This window comes from Salarias fasciatus, chromosome 18 (genome assembly GCF_902148845.1).
Source record: "Salarias fasciatus chromosome 18, fSalaFa1.1, whole genome shotgun sequence".
NCBI classification, from domain to species: domain Eukaryota; kingdom Metazoa; phylum Chordata; class Actinopteri; order Blenniiformes; family Blenniidae; genus Salarias; species Salarias fasciatus.
In genome coordinates, this window is record NC_043762.1 from 26,103,043 (window position 1) to 26,124,549 (window position 21,507).

Consider the following 21,507-nt stretch of genomic DNA (forward strand, 5'->3'; position numbering starts at 1 on the left):
ACATCTACAGCATAACTACATTCTTCTGCCTGTCTTCAGTTCAAAACAAAATGCTTTTTGAAAAAGGAAAAATTCTAGTGTTCATCCTTGTAACGTTTATCATGGTAGTTGTACTCCCCTCAGTGTACAGCGAACTGTAGCAACATGTTTTGCACACGGTTCTTGTTTTATCCACAGTCTTCTCACCGTCCTCTCGTCGTTCACATGGAAAGCCAAAATAGGTCCACACAACTGATTTATTTGGCGAAGGAGCGATAGCCTAGCAGCTAATTCAACTTCATCGTCCTCCATATTGAAATGAGTGTTTTGCTACGGTAGGCGAGTAGGGTCAAAAATCATCATTCTCAGTGGTGCGCAGCGCCCTTTCGCGTTTTTTTATTTCGTGCAATGATTCCGTGCGTCTTTGAATTTTATTTCGCCATTTTTTATTACACCCCTAATATATAAGAGAATAAAATCCACTCGGCATGTAACCTCAGATTTTTTTATTCATATTCATATTTTTTTTCAACCTCTTATTTTATATATTTTCTTGTGTCTGTGGATTTTTAAGCTGCTCAGTGTCACTGTGCACTGAACAGTTTTAATAAAACTAAGGAAAAACACTGAGTTTTACAGAATGTTTCAGGAGAAAGCGCCCCGATTTTGTGTTTTCATTTGAGAAAAGTTTGGAAAACAATATTCATTTATAATTGAACAGCAGAAATGCACAGTAGTTAGCACAGTCGGCCAGTAGTGGGTGCGTTTGATTGTTTTTATAATGAAAAATATAAAACAATAAACTATAAACCTGAACAATGGCAAATACACAGACATTTGTATGGACAGATGGATTCAATTTCCGAGTAACTCTCAACTAAACACTACCAAGTCCCAGGACTGGCGTTTTCCCCCATGTACATGGAGATGGAGTTGGAGTGTCTCCGACAAGTTCCACCTTGCTTGCCCTTAAAATGCTGCGTTCTCATTGGTTACCAACTTGCAACTAAATTATTCGTATTCCACTTTAAACCACCACAGTTTGAATGGGACCTAAAAATACATTTTTTCAAATGTTGTATATACTAAAAATTCATGTATGAACCAGAAGAAAGTTTGGATTCATGCATTATATGCTTCACATGTGCATTGAAAGCTACATTTTTGAGTACATGCAGTTCCAGATCAACATGTTTGTGAGTCCTTCTGCTCCCGTCTCTTCTTCTTGAGAGACTTTGTTGCTGAATTATGGCTCTTCTAATAAAGTGCAGCGACTTGCCGTACCTTGTGCAGGGAGCGCGGGGTTACGCGGGGATTTGCTATCAAACGAATGCCGTGTTTAATATCTAGAGGAGATTCTCTCTCGTAGGCCTATTAGTGAAGTTAGCACACAGTGCGGCGTGATGATAGTTACAGCTCCGCTGTTTGATCAGTCGCCAGATGCCGGGAGGTATTGTGCTGCTCTGTATGAAGCCTGCTGTCTGACAGCACAAAAAAACAAAGTAAGCTTTGAAACAAACAAGAGTTTGCCGGCGATTGAGGTAAACTGGGAGAGAGGCGAGGTAGAGTCAGCAGACTTTCCCTCCCCGCCGGGGTGCTGCCTCCCCTGCAGGGGGTCTGCTGGGTGCTTCTGATATGGTTTAGCGACAGCAGCACGGTTTACCCACAGATTAATGGGGAACGGGGGGATGTGTTTCACAGACGGATCGATTCGGTTAGGCAAACACTCTCTTCTGTGTTTACTTCCCCTCTGATACCATGTTAAGGTGGGATCTGATGTCGGATTTGCTACCAAACTGTGATCCGGTTGATTAATATTCAGTTGCACGGCTGCTTGGGAGAACTACCTTCAGATGTGCTCTGCTTGACATCAGACATGTACGAAGAGTAAACAACACTCGGTGAAGTTCATCACACCCTAAACCAGCCCCGAGTCTGAGAGCCGGAATCCAGCAGTCAGAAACAGAGACAGCACCTGCAGCCGCCAGTACTTCAAAGATAGCCAGGTACTCAGAGTCCTCCGTTCCAGCATTGAATCGTCACATTCAATTTAATAAATGAGTCTGACCTTTGGAAATTAATGTGAAGACACAATTTTGTGGCATAGATGTATCTATAACGCCTGAACTGCTTGTGATTTACAGTCGAATAAGAAGTTTTCTAAGTGTCCAAATGTAGATCCAATGTTCTCCTGGTTAGGAGTCACACTGAGCCGTCAGCTGTTCCTTCGGTTCGTCCACCAAGGCCATTCCTGGTAACAAGAGTCTGAAAGACGTTGAGTGAAATCCTCGTGTTCGCTCAGATGTAACTGATGAGCTTTTAGTGGCTAAATCATCCCATTTGTCTGTCAGCACATCTTATTTATTTTTCAGTGGAGCGTGAGTGTTCTCCAGTTCTGCCTCTTTGCCACTGTGATCAGACAAACCAATCCAAGTCCCGGATATTTGCTTATTAAATGCTTTTGACTGGAGCCAGATCTTTTTTTGCAGCCAGAAAGAAAAGTCAAGTCGATCTGTAGTTTAAAAGGTTGCAGTTCTGATCAACATGGAAGCTGCTGTTTGAGGTTGAGATCATCGAAATGGCTATAAAAACAGGAAGACAGTTTATAGATTCTTACATTTTGTACCAAAATACCAAAATAGTCACCTTTTGCTTCAGCTCGGGACATTTACTCACTTTTTTTTTTGCATATCTCCAATTGCAGAAGAGCTGTTTTACTGCATTTTTCCCTACAAATCTCAGTAAGTTAGTTAGTTTTCGTCTCTTTGAAAAGCCCAAGTGGTGAAGTTACGGGCTGGCATGGTAAAGCACGTGGTGGAAACACGGTCAGGGTGTCTTCACACTTGTCATGTTTGGCCCAGTTTAAAAAAACACAAAAGTGAACGTTGCTACCTGCACCCCGGTGCACACCAAACATGAAAAGTAGGGCTCAAAACAAGTTTCATAGTCATGGTGGACTTTAGGTGTTTCTTACACACTCACAATTTGTGTACCGAACAGTTGTGCATAATTTCTGTCATTTTCTCACGTAATTGTTTGTTTTCGTGCAAATACTGACATGTTCCTCATGTATACTCAGCATCACAATGAAGAAAGCCTTAGAAGTTTAAAATTGGTCAAAGCCTCTGCACAATGGTTTATCCTCTGTTTTTATAAATGCTACAAAAGGTGTGCCACAAGGCTCTGTTTTGGGACCAATGTTTGTTTGTAATTTAATGTGATGTGTGGTTCAGAACATCAAGTATCTCCCCTGTTAAAATTGATTTTTTGCCAAACAGTTTAGAGTGACTTTCGGCTGTCATTCTTCAGTTTTGTGATTATTTTGACATTTTTGATCACGAATACTGTGAACAACAGAAAAGACAAATGTTAAATGTAAGGGTTGTTTTGGCACTTATTTTACCACTCTGGAGTGCTCAACTTGAAATTGGGCTGCATGTGAGTTTCTGAAGTTGGAAGGTTTCCGTTGGAATATTCAGGAGTGTTTTTGGTAATTAATGGGAATTTATGGGATTGAATAGGAATAAACCAGGAATTCACAAAGCTGAAGTTTTCCTCTTAACAGGGAAGTTAAATGTAGTTTGGGAAAATATATTTTAACTGGGTTTCATGGGAAGTTCAGTTGAATATCTTTGCCATTCCCCAAGTTCATATACATTCTCACAGCTTACTGCAGGGCTGCTGAGACCATCCAGCACATTAACAGAGGATTTCTACAATCCTGGTCTCTGCTTTTGAGTCCACAGCACAGCACGAGTGAAGACACACATTTCAACCTGTAGATGACACCAAGGGAAATACATTTTAATGACATTAAATGGATATGTAGCAAATTTGATGCAATATTGATGTAATAATTTCTATGATGCATCACAATGTGTTAATTTGTCCTATTTTGATGAGAGTTCTTTAGTCCAGATCAGACTTTTCCACAGAATATCCCGAACACTACCTGAGACTGAGAAACAAGGTTTTTCCAGTGAAAGTTGAGGTTTATGCAGGGGTATGTAAATGCTGATGCTGTTGTCAGCATGATGGCGACTGCGAGGAACTGCAGGAGACAGCGGTATGGCGGTGACACGGTGGCTGGGACAGCGATCGGGGAACACGAAAGGACTCCATAATGTGCGCTCCTGCTCTGGAAACGAAGCGCGGCGAAGCGTCCGCGGGCCTCTTCAGCTCGCGTTAGGTAAAAGCACGGAGGTACTGCAGCCCAGCAGACTGACAGATCAAATCAGACCCAACACTGCTGGAGAGGAAAGGCAGCGAGGATCAAAAGAGGACGGGGAGGGGAGGGGAGGAAGGGAGGATAAACAGCACCGAGGAGAGAAGGGAAGGAACCGAGGAACCACCGAGAAGGCTGTTGAGATCTGGAGGAGGACAGGTGGGACGGAAGAACAAAGGCAAGAAGAGCGCGATAGCAAAAAGTCAGCGGAGAGGACGGCAGGGTGAGAGGCGGTGGAGAGAGAGGGGGAGGGGGCGTGAGGGGTGGCGGAGGGAAAAGGTGATGCGCGGCGAGTCGATGGGAGAGCGAGGAAAGCAAAAGCTATGAGCCGAGTTTCATTCACAGCAACCGCTTCCGACAGCTTCCTCTCCGCTGGACGCTTGGTTGGAGCAGAATCTTTGCACTGATGCAGTAAATGGGGATGCTATTTGATGCTTCATTTGTTAAATAATAAATCAAACGGGCCCGGCAATGATGCAATGAATGAGCAGCTCACACAGAACGATTGTGAGCACGGTTCTAGGAAATGAGGGCTTCAGCGGACCACACCAGCACGGCGCTAAATACACGCCACCGCTCCGGAGGAGGACCAGGCAGCCTGTTCCTTCACTTCACGAAGCCATTTTCCTTCTGAGCCTCTTCAAAAGTCTGATGGGGCGTTCGAGTTTCCTCAAAACTGGAAAATCAGAATTCACAATGATTCCTCGAAAGAGTTTTCAGATCAGACATCGTCATGCGTCCAGTGACTTTTTCCGACTTTCCCTATCTGACGCCACTGGAATGGAATGGAAGATTTCATGTTATTTAAAAAAAACAAAAAAGTAAAAGAGCCTTGAATTTACCAACTTTTTGAAAGACCCTTGAAGCAAGATGTGTTTTAAATCATCACTCCTCTGAGTTCAGCTCCGGAGACTGAAGGATTCCTGCAGAGAACGGCTGGAGTCTCCGTATATCATGACATGGAGTTTAGATTGAGAATCCCTTAAGGGCACACACACAGACACACACGCGAGCGCGCACCCACAGCCTCAGCTGACCTGCATGTTCCATCTTTGAACAGCCAGCTGTGCCAACTGCCTCCTACATACCACTGCAGACCAGAGGACGGTATATCAAATGTCACAATGGTACAAAAACAATGTTTTACTGGACAGGTCATCAACACTGTGGTGACTTTCCTTAAATACTGTAGCTGTGCAACGTGCATTTTATAAAGCTGTAAAATATTATCACACAGCTGAAAGGCCAGTATTATATCATTTACTGAACAACCTCTGTTCTTCACACTCAGAGAAGCGAGCGCTCCTCTGGAGACGCCCAGAACTTGATGTTCTTCCCTTTCAGCCCAGATCAGTGGCATTGTCACATTTTCCCTCCGCCTCGACAGAGCCTCCCTGTTTCCCAGCCCCGTGTTTGTGCTCCTCAATCTGTTCAGCAATTTCTGTGGTGCACGGGCGAAAGAAAACTTTCAGGATTTCCCAAAAATAATCCAAAGGCTGCGAGTTGAGATGAGTGCTGCGGTTTGAAATGTGGAGGAGCGGCGGCGGCGGCGGCGGCTGCGGCAATCTGTTTGATTGTTTGTGTTTGTGGCCTCGGTGACACAGTTCCTCTCGTCCAGAAAGCAGCAGCAGGCAGATAAAGTGTGACCCGTCCCACCACTCCGCCGATTCGCAGCGTTGCCGCGCTGCATATATGTGCGTTCAGTGGAGGGGTTATCAGCAGAGAGCCAGGAAGACCCCGAGGAAAAAAAACGCTTCCTCTTTTTTTTTTTTTTTTTTTTTTTTGCTGTCTTTGAAATGTGGTGCAAGTGTGGAACAGTCTAATTAGCCCCTCGGTCTCATCAGAGTTGTGCAAAATTCAGTTTAAAGTGGTTTTGGTTCTCCCCAGAATCATCCATCATGCACCAAAACAGCGCGAGCAGCCAAACCACACAGTAAAGCTTTATTAAAATCATTATTCTCCACTGCAGGAATAATTTTAATTCGGTTTGGTGGGGCGTTCCGCCATTTGTTTCTCACGTTGCTGTTATTGCAGCGTGTTCACACATCGTGAGAACACCTGGGATGAAGGAGTTTCAGCCAGTTTTACCTTTATCAACACTCCTCTTTTCACCGCAGGGCGCTTTCATGAATGGAGTCATCTTCACTTCGCTTTGAACTCTTCACATTTACAATGACGTTTACACGAAAACAGTGGTTTGATGCAACTTTTCTGAAGTTAACGCGGTAGTTTTATAATTGAGAGTCATCCATACGAACAATCCAATTCCCTGATCAACCTCCTGATTCTCAGCCATTTAAAAAAAATCGTTTAATCACACGAGAATCCTTCTCTTTTTTGGGATTCTCTCAACAACTTCCTCACGTTTTGGGTTGTTTTGGAGACTTTTCTCTCCAGCTTGAAATGGACTGAGGACGTGGAAGCACAGACTTTCTAACTTTGCCCACCCTGAGCAGAAGTCTCAGTCTGGTCGAAGCAATTTTCTTCCCTTTTGTTCTGCAGACAGAAAGCCATCTTCAGTCGACTTCTCTCCGCGCTCTCGTAGAAATAAAAACACTTCAGACCGAGTCCTCGTAGAAGATGGAAAAATCTCTCCAGCCCTGCCTTCCACCATGTTTTCATCGACCCAGAATGAACCCAGTCTGAATCGGACGTCGCTCCATACGGGCTCGCGTCTGCTGTCAGTCGATGGCGGACATACGAGCGTTCGCCGAGTTTCTCAAACTGCGGAAATCAAGCGTGATGTGGGAATAATTCAGGTCTGAATTACCTGTTATTTCAGAACAGATCCGCAGGATGTTCTCAGCATACATGAAAGCAATAATTTTGCCACAGGTCAGCACACGTCAATTTATTATTCAAGAACATACTAGGGGGAAAAAAAAGTAGTATATATGGAAAACATAGCACAGATAGTATTGTTCTTCCACTCTATATTCACGCTTCGAGCCTCACTCTGACATGTTTGCATGTTCTCCTTTTTCTTGCATGAGCAACACCATCACCTGCATCATATGAAGTTTCATGTGAAATACTTCCAGACTTATTTTTTGTGAGCACACTTACCAGAAACTCACATTTACAGACGCAAAGAATTTCTGAAGTATCTCAGAAACTCTAAGAAACCAACTGCAGGCACCGCTTTGAAAGACGGTGGCATTTTGCATGCAGGGAAGGTCAACTGAAAGCCTTTCTCTTTCCTTAAAGACAAAGTTTTTGAGGTTTGAGCCACAATAGGAGGTAAATCTCCAGATCTCTGCTGTATAATTTGTACACATCCAGACAACAGCAAGCATCAGATTTTCTGTCAGTTCCTCCTTTTATTTGTTACCCATCTGTTTGGCACTCGGACTCCGCGATCGATGTGAACCTAATCAGAATAATAGTGAGACAGGCCGCTGAGGCCAAAACCTGCAGAAATCAATGCGCAGAAAGGTGAAGAGGGGCGAAGCCTTCAGTTTGTTTGGTCGGATCACACGTTTCAGTATTTTGCAACGGGCAAGTCTCCCGAGCCGAGTTGAATTTTGCGTCATTTCACAGGGTTGACTCATTGTAAGAACATCAGTGGCTCACGCAGACCTGGGCCGGAGCCGCTGCCTCTTCTTGTTCCCGCTCTTCAAGGGAACAGGACTTCTGTGGGGACCGAGAGATTAGGTTAAAGAGAAAATCCTGTCATTGACAACTTAGCAAAACTCTACCAGGCCATTCCTGCACATTTTTTCTTTTGAGAGAGAGCAAGACGAGGCTGTGACTCAGCAGTTTTGTTTCCCATCAAGGCTGATTGGTATGAGCGGGAAACTGAGAACTGAAGGCCGCAAAAACCGGAGAAATCGGCCCACTCATTGTTACTGGCTATGTGAAGAGGCGGCGCTGTTAGGGGGCAAATCCGAGAGAGCTGATCTTCCTTTATTAAGGTGCAGTCAGTTCATGAGCGAACGTCTCGAATCGGCCATGCTCACACGGGAAAACAGCGAAGGGGGAACTTGTTGGAGCTACTCCCACTGCGTCTTCAAGGAAATGAAGGAAACGCTCTGACTCTGTGTAAACGGGGGGAAAACGGGGGTTTTCAGAAAATTAGCTGATGACACAGAACCTTTGACCCCAGAGCCCTTCTTTAACGGCACATTTCTCTGAAGTCAAGGTATTTCTGTGTATTTGTCAAGTACAGACACATATGAACTGGAGGGGTTCTTTCATCATTCAACACAAATTTAAAAAAAAAAAAAAAGAGTTGATTCATCTCAGTCCTCACAGAGTCGCAGCAAACTGAACAGACGGCAGGAAAGATGGTCCAAAACATTTGGAATGGTTCACAATGTCCCCGTGTCAGTCGAAGGGCTTCTCCAAGGCGTCACTTAAATTTTGAGCGTGTTACACTTTCTTGCAAAAAAGGTTTTCAAGTTGTCGCAGATGTCTCAAAAGGAAAGTTTTATTTTGTTTCTATGAAAGTGCAAGTAATGCACCTGGAGCATATCTGTCTGTTCTTCATCCAGCACCTTCAGCTCTTCTTTTATGAGCGTCATGTTGCTTGATGTCTGATGACAAACTGACTTCACGAAGCCTTGTGACTGTTGACAACCTGCGCGTCTGAAAAGGGTAATTTCACCTGCCAAATGTGGTTGGAATGAATTTTGTCGTCATCATCAGGCAATATTTGACACATCTATAAAACACCAATTCGGTGAACGGCTTCGTTCGCTAACCATAGCAGACATCTCTGTAATAACACAGATTGAGAAGACTCATCATCACGACAACTTGTTTTTGAGCGTTTGAATATTTTTTTTGCACAAAACGTTCCCGTGTTTGTGTTGAAGAAGCCTTCAGACACTGGCGCACGCCGTTTTCACTCGGCTGAACCTGATCCCCGCAAACAACTGGGCCACTCGCCTCACCGCTGTATTTACTCGACTCGTCCTCCCCGTTGTTCTTTGCGAGAATACAACTGTTGTGCTCGGAGGCACCGGAGTCATGCAAAATTCACGAGCCTAAGAGAAAGTGAGTATCCGAGCCAGAAGTATCGCCATCCATTTTGGATCTCTCTGTTGTCACTAAGCAACAGCTAATATACACGGCGCGTCTCGGCGGGGTGCGCATGTTAAAAGGTGCTGTTTAACAGAAGGGCTGAAACGGTCCGCTGTGTCTGCTTGTCTGATCTGCTTATGTTCCTTTCAGAATTCTCTTAGTTTGTAAAATGGGATGCTGGTGGTTTATCAGAGGGTCCCATTAATTCTGCAGCCAGTGAATCATCGCAGGGCTGCTGGGTTTATTTTATTTTAGCGGCGCCGCGGTGGAGACATTCATTCCTTTGCAGTTGCACATTCTGTACGTGGAGACAGCTGTCATCCCCGTGAATAACCGTCACCTTCACGTTTCTGCATCTGCAGCGATAATTAGCCTCCACAAGCATCTGCAGGGGTTCTGGGCGGAGGGGGAGCACTGCTGCTTCGGAATAAAGAGGAAGTAACGGGCAGCTCAAGGCTGCGTGTCAGTTATGTTCGCCATGTCTCCGCTGCTTTTTTGTATAATTTTGCTTTTAGCTTTCTTGCTAGTAAGATGGTGACAGCCGCGAAAAGAAGACATTGAGTCTCTGAGGTGTATGTCTCTCGCAGAGTGGAGCAGGTTGAATGAAATCGTGGTCACTTCCTCACACACTGCTCTGGTTTTGATTGAAAGGCAAAAATGTCAAGGTCACAGTAACCTAAAGTCTTTAGTTCCTCACCCGCTACTAAAACCAAAATGAGAATTTTACCAAATGTGACTCTTGTTCTCAGGAAGGAATTTCCTTAAATCTGTCAGGGACTTTCATTCTCACAGAAATAGCATCATAATAATAAAAAAGTCAGTGGTGAGAAAAGACTCCAGAAATGTCTTGACCTTCAAGTCCAAGGCTGTAATGTTCAGGAGTCTTGGCTTTAAAAAAGGTTTCACACAGGTACCTTGACTCATGTGGTGATCAGCATGGCGAGGAGGGGGCAGACCTCCGTTGCATCGCGCTGCTCATTTATACGACAGTGGCGAGTTACGGCTTTTGGAAATGTTCTGCTGTCCGTCTTTTCATCATGGATGTTTCACTCTTAACTATGTGCAGCTACTGTCCTTTCAGTCTTCTTGATGCTAGAACTTTAAATTCCCCCCAACTTTCACCAAACTACTTTAAACGAAGATTTCTCTGCTTGGAAACCCTGACATTGCTGTTTGACACCTACATTCACTGTTAGTCAAGGATGAACCGACTGTGTTTTGGTGATTAAAGGTCAGGATCACTCAGGAGTCAGACCTCCCATTGATCATCCTTCATTCCTCTTTCTTGTCAATGCAAATGAGACCAATTGCTCTTATTGTTTGTCCAATTTTTGACACGATGTTTGCAATTCTCCCCTCTGAAATGTGACTCTTAATTCCAGCTGGCTGGATCTTTAAACAACGTGTTTGGTTTCATTACAAGAACAACCAACAGCGCCAACTCGTGGCCTGGCATCGTAATCCCGGTGTCAAGCGGTCATCGTTTTCATAATGCACTTGAAATCAGAGATCAAGTTTTTGTATGTCAAAAATAAATACAACGAGACGTTTTATAGAACCTCAAAGACCTTAAAAACTGACATTGCAGGGGAGGAAACGGGAAGCAGCAGGTCTCACTAATGAACATAGCGGTGGATTTCCACTCTGACATTAAACTGAAACGTAAAAATAGTTTTTGTGGTCGCAAACAAGTTATTCTGTATTTCCGTTCCCAGTGGAGCTCTGAAGCACTTGATAAAAAAAAAAAAAAAAAAAGGCCTATTTTTAAACGTGGCACTCAATCAAGGTTTAGCACTTCAGATTAAGGACGCCGCATAGAAAAACCAGTGGGGAATTCAGATCCTCGGTACATTCTGATGAGCGGTATAGAAAGGAGGCTTGGATTAAATGAAAGGAATCTTTAGAAAAGATGTTCTGACTGCCAGTGTTTGGACGCAGTTCACACCTTCCACAGGTAGCAGCAAAAATAGCAGCTGTAATGACTCCCTCTCGCTTTCTTACACACACACTCACACACACACACACAATCAAAGGCTTCACCCTAACACCTGGCCTGAAGGAGTGAAGCAGGGATGGAGGGATGAAAGGTGAACAGCGAGCCACTTGAGGTCGAGAGATACAGGCAAAGACAAGAGGCGAGAAAAGAGAGAGCGGGGTTATTGCTGCAGGTGAGAAAGTAAAAAAGCTGCAGAACTCACAGTAGATCCGATAGATGTTTACTCCTCCAGGCGCAAGGCAAACTCTGGCTTTCTGCTGCTCTCTCTTCGTTCTCGGCCGCGTTTTCTGCCTTCACAAGATTCCTGTTTTTGTTTTCATTCTGGAGCTCTGACTGTGGGTCTTTTCCTTTGGTGTCTCTGCCTTTGCTCTTCTTCTTCTTCTGTCTTATATAAACCTGTCACAATCACCCCATGGCCTGTCCATCTCCTCCTCCCTCCAACCAAGAGAAGCTTCTTTATAGATAGATGGAGAGAAGACGCGATAAAAATAAATGAGAGAGAATCAGCGGCTGCATGTCGATCGACCTCTCTGCTGCAGGCACTGTAAATATTTGAATGTAGTTAAAATAATTGCAGTTTAACTCTCTGGGTTTGGTTGATGCTGGCTCCCACTAACTTCACCTCATATTAGCTTGAGACGCTCTTGTTTTGGTGGTGATTCTATGTCTGCATGTCCATCCTCAGCTCCAGTCGGACCAGGACCACGGCAACGGCGTGGTGAAGTACGTCCTGTCCGGCGAGGGCGCCGGCACCGTCTTCGTCATCGACGAGAACAACGGGGACCTGCACGCCACCCGCCGCCTGGACCGCGAGGAGAAGGCCTTTTACGTCCTCAGGGCCACGGTGGTCAACAAGCGCACCGGCCAGAAGCTGGAGCCGGAGACGGAGTTCACCATCAAGCTCCACGACATCAACGACAACGAGCCGCAGTTCAGCAAGGAGGTTTACACTGGCAGCGTGCCAGAGAGGTCCGACATCGGTAAGCCTCGCCGCGGAGAGCTCTCTCCCACTTAATTCTCTTTGACTTTGTCTTCTCTCTCAGTAATCATCATGTTGATGTGACTCTTTAAGGGACATCAGTCATCCAGGTGACGGCGACAGACGCTGACGACAGCATGTACGGGAACAGCGCCAAACTGGTCTACAGCATCAGCCAAGGACACCCGTACTTCTCCGTGGACCCAAACACAGGTGGGCTTGAAGAAAAGCGGATCCATATGGAAGCTGGGAGACGTTTTTCATGCTCATCTTTTCATAGAGCATCCATTCAAACCGCCATACGCTGCAGAAGCTTTCATTTTTCAGACACTGAAACAGCACAAAGGATTCAGGGTGAATGTAATGCCACCATGAAGTCGAGTCCCTGAAATAAAACTTATATAATGGATCTCAAAGTTTCCTGTCATTAAAACTTATGGAGGAATGATGATTAGGGGAAAAGGGCCTTTTTTAACTGTTTTTAAAATAAAGAATTAGTTGAAAGTTTTATTTTGAGCTCTGTAATATCCCTTTTGTGCATTAGGTGGCAGCAGTGAGTCAAATTCTGATCTCATCGTGGCTAGCTGGTTAGTTTAATGTCATTAACCATGACTGCAGCGCCTCACAGAAACCTCTCCAGTGTTGTTCTCTTTTATCACATATTTTCTTAAAATACATTCTTTACCTTTAATAAATGCCTTTCAGACTCATTTTATTTCATGAGGCCTTCGACGTCTCCAGTTTCATTCTGAGTGGGCCACATGGATAAAATAGTGTTATAATAACTTTGGGATTGAAACTTTAAAGTTTTCTTTGTTGTGGTGCAGAGTACGCATGAAGAAAATGTCTGTATTTTCACCAAAACAAACAGTTTCTTTGGAAAATGACAACAATCTTAACATTCAGTCAGTTTTAATTAATCCCTCTGGTGCAAAATACAGTGAAATGTCCAGAAAACCTCTCTATACCTGTTGCATTTTGTGTGTTTTTACAAACTCACCCTGACAGTGTGACTTTGAGGCTAGTTTGATGGAGACCGGCATTGGAGCTTCTTGCAGGTCTCCCTCGGTCCATGGGCCTTATGTCTGACACCACTGCTTTAATGCCCTGTCGTGCATTCATTAAAATACTGCAGGGTCTTATAAGTCAGCCTCATAAGTCATTTCACATGATGAAGAATTGCAGTGGCCACGGCCACACATCGCTCTGCAAGTGGGAGATTTCCAAATGGATTTTTTTTAATTGGCTGCATGCTGTTGAGTTTTATTGTCCCACTACATAATGGATCATTTGCAAAACCAAAAAACAGAACTAATTCCGACTCACTGAAAGCAAATGGTTGAAACGTGTTCATGTTTCTGGATGCGGTCACAGTTTCATTGTAGTTACTCTATCTTGAAGTAAACTTAACAAATTCAGTCCTACCTGTGACCATTTGAATGAAAGGGGGAGAAATGCAGAAGAAGTTTGTGCATTGTGAGCAACAACAGATTGTCTAACACCCTGTTCTTGCAATTTCATTTCAAACGGTTTGAAAACCAGGCCACTAGTGGGCGCTGTTGTTACGTTTTTGTAATGAAACTACACGCCTCAATGAGACACACCTACCTTAAAGGGATACTTCAACATTTTGGCAAATTGGCCCATTTAGCGCAATTCCTTAGTCATTTCGAACAGCATACTTACTTTTTTTGTGAGGGCGAGCTATTGTTTATTCAGAGGCGAGTCGGGGAAGGTTTTCGGGACAGACACAACGGAAGTGGATGGTATTTTTGTTCCCCCTCGTCAAACTCATCAAATACACAATCCAACAACCCCAAAACACTTTGGTGGACACGTTATAATCCGCACATTCACTGCGCTGTGGAACACCAACAAATAATATTGTAGCGTTACGACACTGAAGCAAATACTGGGAACTACTTTTTCTTTTGAAATCACTACGCCCAGACGCCATGTTTAGTAAGTAGTTCCGTCTTAGCAATCTTCGCATAAACAACTCAATCTCGTAATTTTGCATTAATATTTCACAGCGTAGTGAATGTGTGGATTATAACGTGTCCACCAAAGTGTTTTGGGGTTGTTGGATTGTGTATTTGATGAGTTTGACGAGGGGGAACAAAAATACCGTTCACTTCCATTGTGTCCGTCCCGAAAACCTTCCCCGACTCACCTCTGAATAAACAACAACTCGCCCTCACAAAAACAGTAAGTATGCTGTTCGAAATGACTAAGGAATTGCGCTAAATGGGCCAATTTGCCAAAATGTTGATGTATCCCTTTAACAGAAGGCATTTGTTTTCGTGTGTGTCGGTTTATGCATCCTGTTCATCATAATGCTGAGTCCCCTGAAAATGCCATTGGGGTCACAGTGTCTCTCACACTCGCCCAGAACCTGTATATGAAATGAGGCGCCTCCTGCGGCACGTCTGTCCTTTTATGAACTGAAACTGAGTGAAGAAACAGTAAATGCACACTCCATGCTCCATCGCCCTTTAAAGCTGCATCAACAAAAGGAAAAGCTAATGTCTTCCCCCGCCGTACCTGGCAGGGGGAAATAAACCGCCGCTCTGCCCTGATCTCAGCAGCCTCCTCTGCAGATCAGAAAAAAATCAAGCATCCATCCATTGAGTAAATCGGCGCGGTAATCTGCCCCTCTCCTCGGCACTCATCTGCTTGTTTCTGACGAGAACCCGAGTCGGGGCCGCGGCGCGATTAAAGCCGCCTCGGGATTACGGCGCGGCGGCGGGCCGGGGGTCTCCGACGCAGAAAGCGGAATGTGAGCACAAACACAAATATTGAAGCGTACAGCCAAAAAGTGAAGCTGAAGAACTAATGGCACTTTAAAAAAAAAGAAAAAACTAATTCAACAATCTGGATATAAACACATTTTCCTTTTTTTTCCCTCCTCTGAGGAGATGAGAAACATGTTTATGGTGTGGAAAATGCGATGCTTATGCTGCTAGCAGCGTGTGATTTAATGGCCCATTCACATCAAAGCAGAAAAACTGTGCAATCATCATTGTGGGTGTTCGGGACTGTGAGAGCGCCGCACCGAGCAGCTCCTACTAATCAACCGAGGTGCAGTGCAAATGGTAGATTGTTCTACTTCAGAGACGCTGCGAATGACCAAAGTCCCCAAAATGCCTCGCGCAGAGGCGATATGAGTCCAGGCCACAATTTACAAATTATACTCGCACTTACAGTAATGGATGCATGTCTGCAGAATTACCTCACATTCGTCAAATCCTACACGTCGTTACATAAACACATGCAGGCAGACTATGATTTACACGCCGTGAAGGATAACTGAAGTACTGCAGCGCCCCCTGTTGGACAGTACAGGACATGCATGTCGGTGTTAACCCTTCTTTAAGCCCAGATGTTTATCTATGAAAAGAATTTTGGTCATTGGAATCCTGTTCAACACATTTCTCTTTCTCAGTATTAATCGTGATCACCTGAATTGATTCACAAATACAGACTAAAGTGCGCCCCTGGTGGTTGAATGAATACATTGCAGTTAATGTCATCATTTCTAACAGCTGGAAATTTTCATCTTGCAGGCTGGAAGCGACTCTTGGGTTTTATATTTGGAATTATACTGGTGTTCCCTGAATGCTTCACAAGGCTGTTTTTGCTGCTGTGATCTGCAAAAAAAAAATCCTTGAACTATTTCCAAAATTATAATTTACTTGAAAACACACTTGTATAATTTGCAGATGTTCACACAACACTTCACAATCCAATCTGTTTGAATTATCTTCCACAACAATAACCACATGCACACTGTTGCACACGGTTTTCTCATTATCTCCTGAACATGTCACACTGAGCGTGTTGTCAGAAACTGGACGTTACATTCATTCTCTTCGTACTTCATAACCCCGGCTATTAGAACATGCTGTTATTTACTGATTCTCCCTCAAAGCTGAACATGCAGTTGGGTGCTACTTTTTACAGACACTACCTAAATGCATCACAAGCAAATTATTGGATTAAACTACAGCTTAGTAAAGCTCTCCAAATGTTTCACGTCACTGCATGTTGTAGTAAAGTAAATATTTAACAGATTTCTCTCAGGGAATAACTTTTAGACCACCTGCAGAAAAATAAACAAAAACAATGTTTACTGATGGTCCCTGAATGCCTCATATCTGGTCTTTTAAAATCAGTTCATACAGCTTAAAGTCTCAAAAATACAACTTAGTAGACAAAAGAAAAATCATGAAAAGAAGACATTGACTGGTATTTTTCTATAAAAAAACAAACCAATGTGTTTGATCAGTGTACATGAATAGCAGAGTTTTGGTAAGAGGGTTCATTCCATGCTTTCTGTTTTATACATCCACGTTTTCAGCGTTTCTTCAGTTTTTTTTTTTTTTTTTTTTTTTTTTTCAAAATGTTGCAAAAACTGTATTTTCAATAGAAATGTCATTTAAATGGATCCTGAGACAAACCCAGAGACCCGGCCTGAAAGATCCACAAGCTCGCTGTTTCTTAATGAAGTGGTTCGAGCACGAGTGCCTCACTGCGAGGACACATTTCTAAAGACATGCAAAACGGCATTGACGGAGGATGTGGTGTTTGGACATTTCACTATATTTTGCAGCAGGAAAAATTATTCAATGAAAACAATGAAAATGAAGCAGAATGTTCCAATTGCAAAAAGAAGTTGATCCCAGTGTTTTTATTTTATTATTATTAACAGGAATCCAGGTTTATAAAATAACATGATTATGACTTATGAAGCGAAGCGCATGGTGGGAGTGTGTCTCAAAGAGCCACACACACCTGTTTAATGAGTCCCGATCTTAGCATGAGAACTTTTAATGGGAAGCTGTGTGTTGATTCTGGAAACAGCGTGACGGATGATGAAAGACATCATATCAAAGCGAGCGCGTTGCTTCCCCTCAGGCCTGATCCGGACGGCCCTGGGCCCCGGCGACATGGACCGGGAGCAGCGGGAGCACTACCAGGTGGTGATCGAGGCCAAAGACATGGCGGGGCAGAGGGGCGGGCTCACCGGCACCACCGTGGTCAACATCACCCTCACCGACGTCAACGACAACCCGCCTCGCTTCACCCAGAGTAAGGAGACGGGCGCCTGGGGCGGGCATGAGCATGATGCAACGCCGAGTCACACACACACACACACACACACACACACACACACACACACACATCACAGAGATCAGAGGCACCGACACATTAATCCTCACACCTTGTGAAATGCAAGCCGTTTCCTCGTCGGCGGCGATCTCGCTCAGATTTAGCACAGACTAGTTATTTTACGCCGAACAACATTTAATTGACACGCCAGTTCAGAAACGACTGAAATGTCAGCGAGTATATAGCCACAAATTAAACTAACCCTCAGGAATCGCGCTGCAAATGGCAGCCACCTCTGAAAGCGCTCAGCGTTACGGAGGCGGCGCCATAATGGAAGTCTTGATTGGGGAACGAGGAGAAACGGCTGGCTGTAATTACGCATAGTGGATATGTCACCGACTTACAAATGTAAGCCGAGCCGTCGTTGCCAAGATAATGGTGCATGAGGGAATTTCTCTGCGCTGATTTCATTCAGGCTGACAGCTGCGGAGAGCGCGCACGTTGAAATGTAATCATCTGCTTTGCTGTCATTTCTACCTCCCAGAAACATAAACAGAGTCGCCGGTGTCTGCAGGTCTCTGCAGGGACGTCCAGCTCAGGAGGAAATCCTCATCATATGGATTTCTTGGCTTTAATAGGCTGTTCCGTCCTCATCAATACATCGGTTTGACTCGTTAAAGATTCCTCTATAGGCGGCGCCATTAGAGCTCATTCGTAGATATTTGTTCCTGGAGCTATGAATCCGTCCAAAATAGTCCAGGACTGCCACAAACTATAGAGTCACTCCAGAACTGGTCCAAGACCATTGAATCCTTTCCTTAGACATCACAAACTGAGCGGAAAACAAAACAATAAAAATGTGTCCCAGTCTAAACACCGTTTCTACAGGAAGTGAAGAAGCGTGGTGTGTGGTCGTAGAGTATCCCGCAGCTGCAGAGTGAAGACGGGGTGAAGTCACTGGAAAATAGTGTCAATGCTGCAGTGCCTGAAGTCGTATATCAAGCCCCACGTCTCGCTTCCCAACTGCTGACTAATGTATCGGGAGTTAGCTCTCATGCTAATGTGGAGCATAGAGGGCAGAATCAGGAAGTCTGTTAAAGTCTGAGGCTGTGTCGAGACTTTCTGTCTGTCTGCTTTGATGACTGGATTTCAGATATTTTATTGCAGATCAACTGTATTTGCTGCTGCTTTGCGTCCTCTGTGGCCGTCTGATACACACTTTTCCTCCAGGATTTAAGCCAAATCTGTTCATTTGAGTCAACATTTACTCAGAAATGTTTATGACGTTATATTTTACTGGAATATGAGTTGAATTGTTGCATATAAAAGTCTTCGATGTAGCCTCATTCCTGAGGAAGAAGCAGGGGTTGATGGGGAGGGAGCAGCCAGCCGCCACTTGCCAGCACGTAGAGCGCCACTGGTGTCCGCCGCGGTTCGGCTGACACGGGGTAACCATGGCAACCACAGCCACTCCATCGAGTACAGCGCTACGCTGGACGCTGGTGTCTGATTTCCTTTAATTACACGTCTTGTTGACGGCGGTGGAAACAAATCAGCCAGAAGACGTGATGTCAAAATAAGTGCCGGTTTTTTTCTGTTTTTTTGAAAAATGTGGGAAAATCGTGTGTTTAATGGACTGTGCAGCGTTTTCCAGGGAAGACGTGTGATGCACTGCTATGTATATCCTCTGTAATAATAAGGTATTTATTGTGTTTTGACACATTATATTGCATATATTTGTTTCCATGCAGTCCATTTATCCCACTGACAACAGTTGTACAATGAGCTAATTAGAAAAAGTCTTCCAGTTGGCTGCCATATTTTTTTTATCTGGTGAGAGAAGCCAGAAGCACGAGAACGAGCATTGTTATGTGGAAGAACTAATCTCAAAGACAATAACTTCATCTGCATAAGTTTGTTATTGCTTAACAAAATGATCTCAACTTTTCCAGATATTCCTTTCAGATTCGAACTGAGCTTCATGAAATGGACTCAGATGTTTTAGTGTTTCTATTATGTTTGAGGAAAAAAGCTTCTGTTAATTAGCAAATTATGTTTTTATGGACCTGTTTCATCTTTTCTCAAGAAACAGTCGTACTTTCCTAAAGTTTGCACAATTTTGTGTACTCTCTTTAACTTTTCATGCGATCGGTACCTTCAGTCTTTTAAGAAAATGGAGACTATTTGAAGTTGGACTGAGGCCGGAAGGCTTGTTGATGGCTAATAAAGACTCACCACTGACAGCCTAAAGCATAAAAGCAGTAATAAAATACCTCATAATGCACGTTTGAGAGATTAGAAGTAATGGATGTTCGCTGGGTTCGCTGCAGAGTACAGTACCAGGGGTCAGCCGAGAGTTGCATCCTCATTTGAATTAGAGGAGACAGATTTGGCCGGCAGCAGACTCTCCGATCGTTCGGATCCCCGTGGTCAGCGTCAGAGTCGGGCAGATTGAAGAGACAGAGAGGTTTCAGCAAACTGGCAGGCGCTCCTTGTGTTGTGGAGCTCCTTGTTAAGCTGATTTAAATGATGGGAGTCAATATGCCAATCACACAACGGGCCGGCGAATGCAGCAGTCAGCGTCAACCGCTCATCGCAGACTTCCTTCCTGCTCGCCGTCACGGCCTGCGATCGGTAAATAACCACGCTCACCTGACACACCGGGGGCTAAAAAAAAAAAAAAAGAGAGAGAAAAAAATCTGCTGAAGTACAGAAGTTTGCAGCTAAGTGTGTAGCGGGCCCTGTCCATCACAGCGGGAGCTGGGTTCAGTGTGGATCCTCCCCACGTCCGGCTCTCTCTACTGGAATAAATCTCCTCTGGAAAATGATTTCACCAGCTGTGGATGCCCTTTCAGCGGAAACATTAATTCTTCCCGAAAGCCTTCTTAATTAATTAGACTTAATTAATCCTTAATCGCTGGAACTGTCTGACTGTAAGCACGTGGGCTTTGTACCAAGACTCTCCCCAGACCGTTCCACTGCATGTATTTATAAAGCCCGCTTCCAGCCTAACCTCTGTTTATTGGTTTTTAGCGATGCGACTGTTTGATCTGCAGAATGCTGCTCAGAATAATCCCAATGAGAAATCCCTCCATGACAGTGAGACTCACATCATTAACTCTGAACTCATGCATGATGGCTCATGTTGTTAGAGTCTCACAAATAATCTCGGTTCTGATCTTAAGTTTTATTATTCGTCCACCCCCAACTGCCGCGATTGTATTCTCCAGGAGAAATGGTTTAGATGGAAACCTAAAATACAAAAGAGCAGCTTGCTCTTTAGCTTTTATTAACAGGGGAAGTTGGCTGCGGAAGCCAAAACCTCCCGTGACAAAGAAAGTTTCTTCTTTTAATGAGTCCATAAATGAAAATACGATGGCCTTCCCCTCTCCTGCCAGCAAGTGTCTGTTTCTATGGAAGGATTATCCATCGTTCGAATTCCACCGCTGATTTCCCAGACAGCAGTGCCACAACGTTCAGCTATAACACGCAAATCGATGCATCAATGAAGCAGTAATACCAGTAATTTCATGGGTCCTGCATGTGAGATTAGCTGTTGAATCCAGCATTTGAAACTAATCTTTAATGTGTGTAGTGTGGACGTTCCAGAATCCAGTCACAGTTCTGAAGCGCAACACTTATCAAAGTAATTAAAATGTTGTGTAGAGTTTGCATCTGTCAGAGTTTTGGCTGTTTTTATGTTCCTGTTCATTCTGATGGGACTCTCGACACCCTCTTGTGGTGAGAAATGAAACTACGGGTACATCAGAAGCCACATCAGAATAAATGCATCTAACATGATCACTATTTTATATTTTTAAACAACCGTTGTTCTTTTTAGCCCTTCTGACTCCTTTCATGAGCCTCCATATTTCCAAAAGTAAACACAAAGACCAGTATACAGTGTTACACATTCACTTTTAGATGCACCCAAAGCTGGCATGGCAATCAAGAGTAATTCCTGATCTGGCATAACCTTTTATTCAGGAAGCTTCAACTAAAAATTCTCTATATTATGCTTTCAAAATGGAATTTGTTTGAAAAAAAACAAGCTGTTCTTCAGAGGATCCAGAGCAGCAGCATCAGTGCCTCTGGAAGTCAAAAAGATGTTGCTGCAGTTTTTTTTTTTTTTTTTTCATGTCATTTCTCAGCGCTGTGAGCCAAGACGGTAGCAGAGCCACGCAGGCGGCT

General features: G+C 44.1%; 1 protein-coding gene across 1 annotated transcript in view; it reads left to right on the top strand.

Moving 5' to 3' along the window:
• The window catches only part of LOC115405205 (cadherin-6-like), a 109,166-nt gene that overhangs the window by 44,696 nt on the left and 42,963 nt on the right, over positions 1-21,507 (top strand). Inside the window, exons 3-5 of the mRNA XM_030114709.1 lie at positions 11,911-12,205; positions 12,298-12,417; positions 17,122-17,295. Coding sequence (XP_029970569.1) covers positions 11,911-12,205; positions 12,298-12,417; positions 17,122-17,295 — 589 coding nt within the window. The remainder of the gene's footprint in view (positions 1-11,910; positions 12,206-12,297; positions 12,418-17,121; positions 17,296-21,507) is intronic.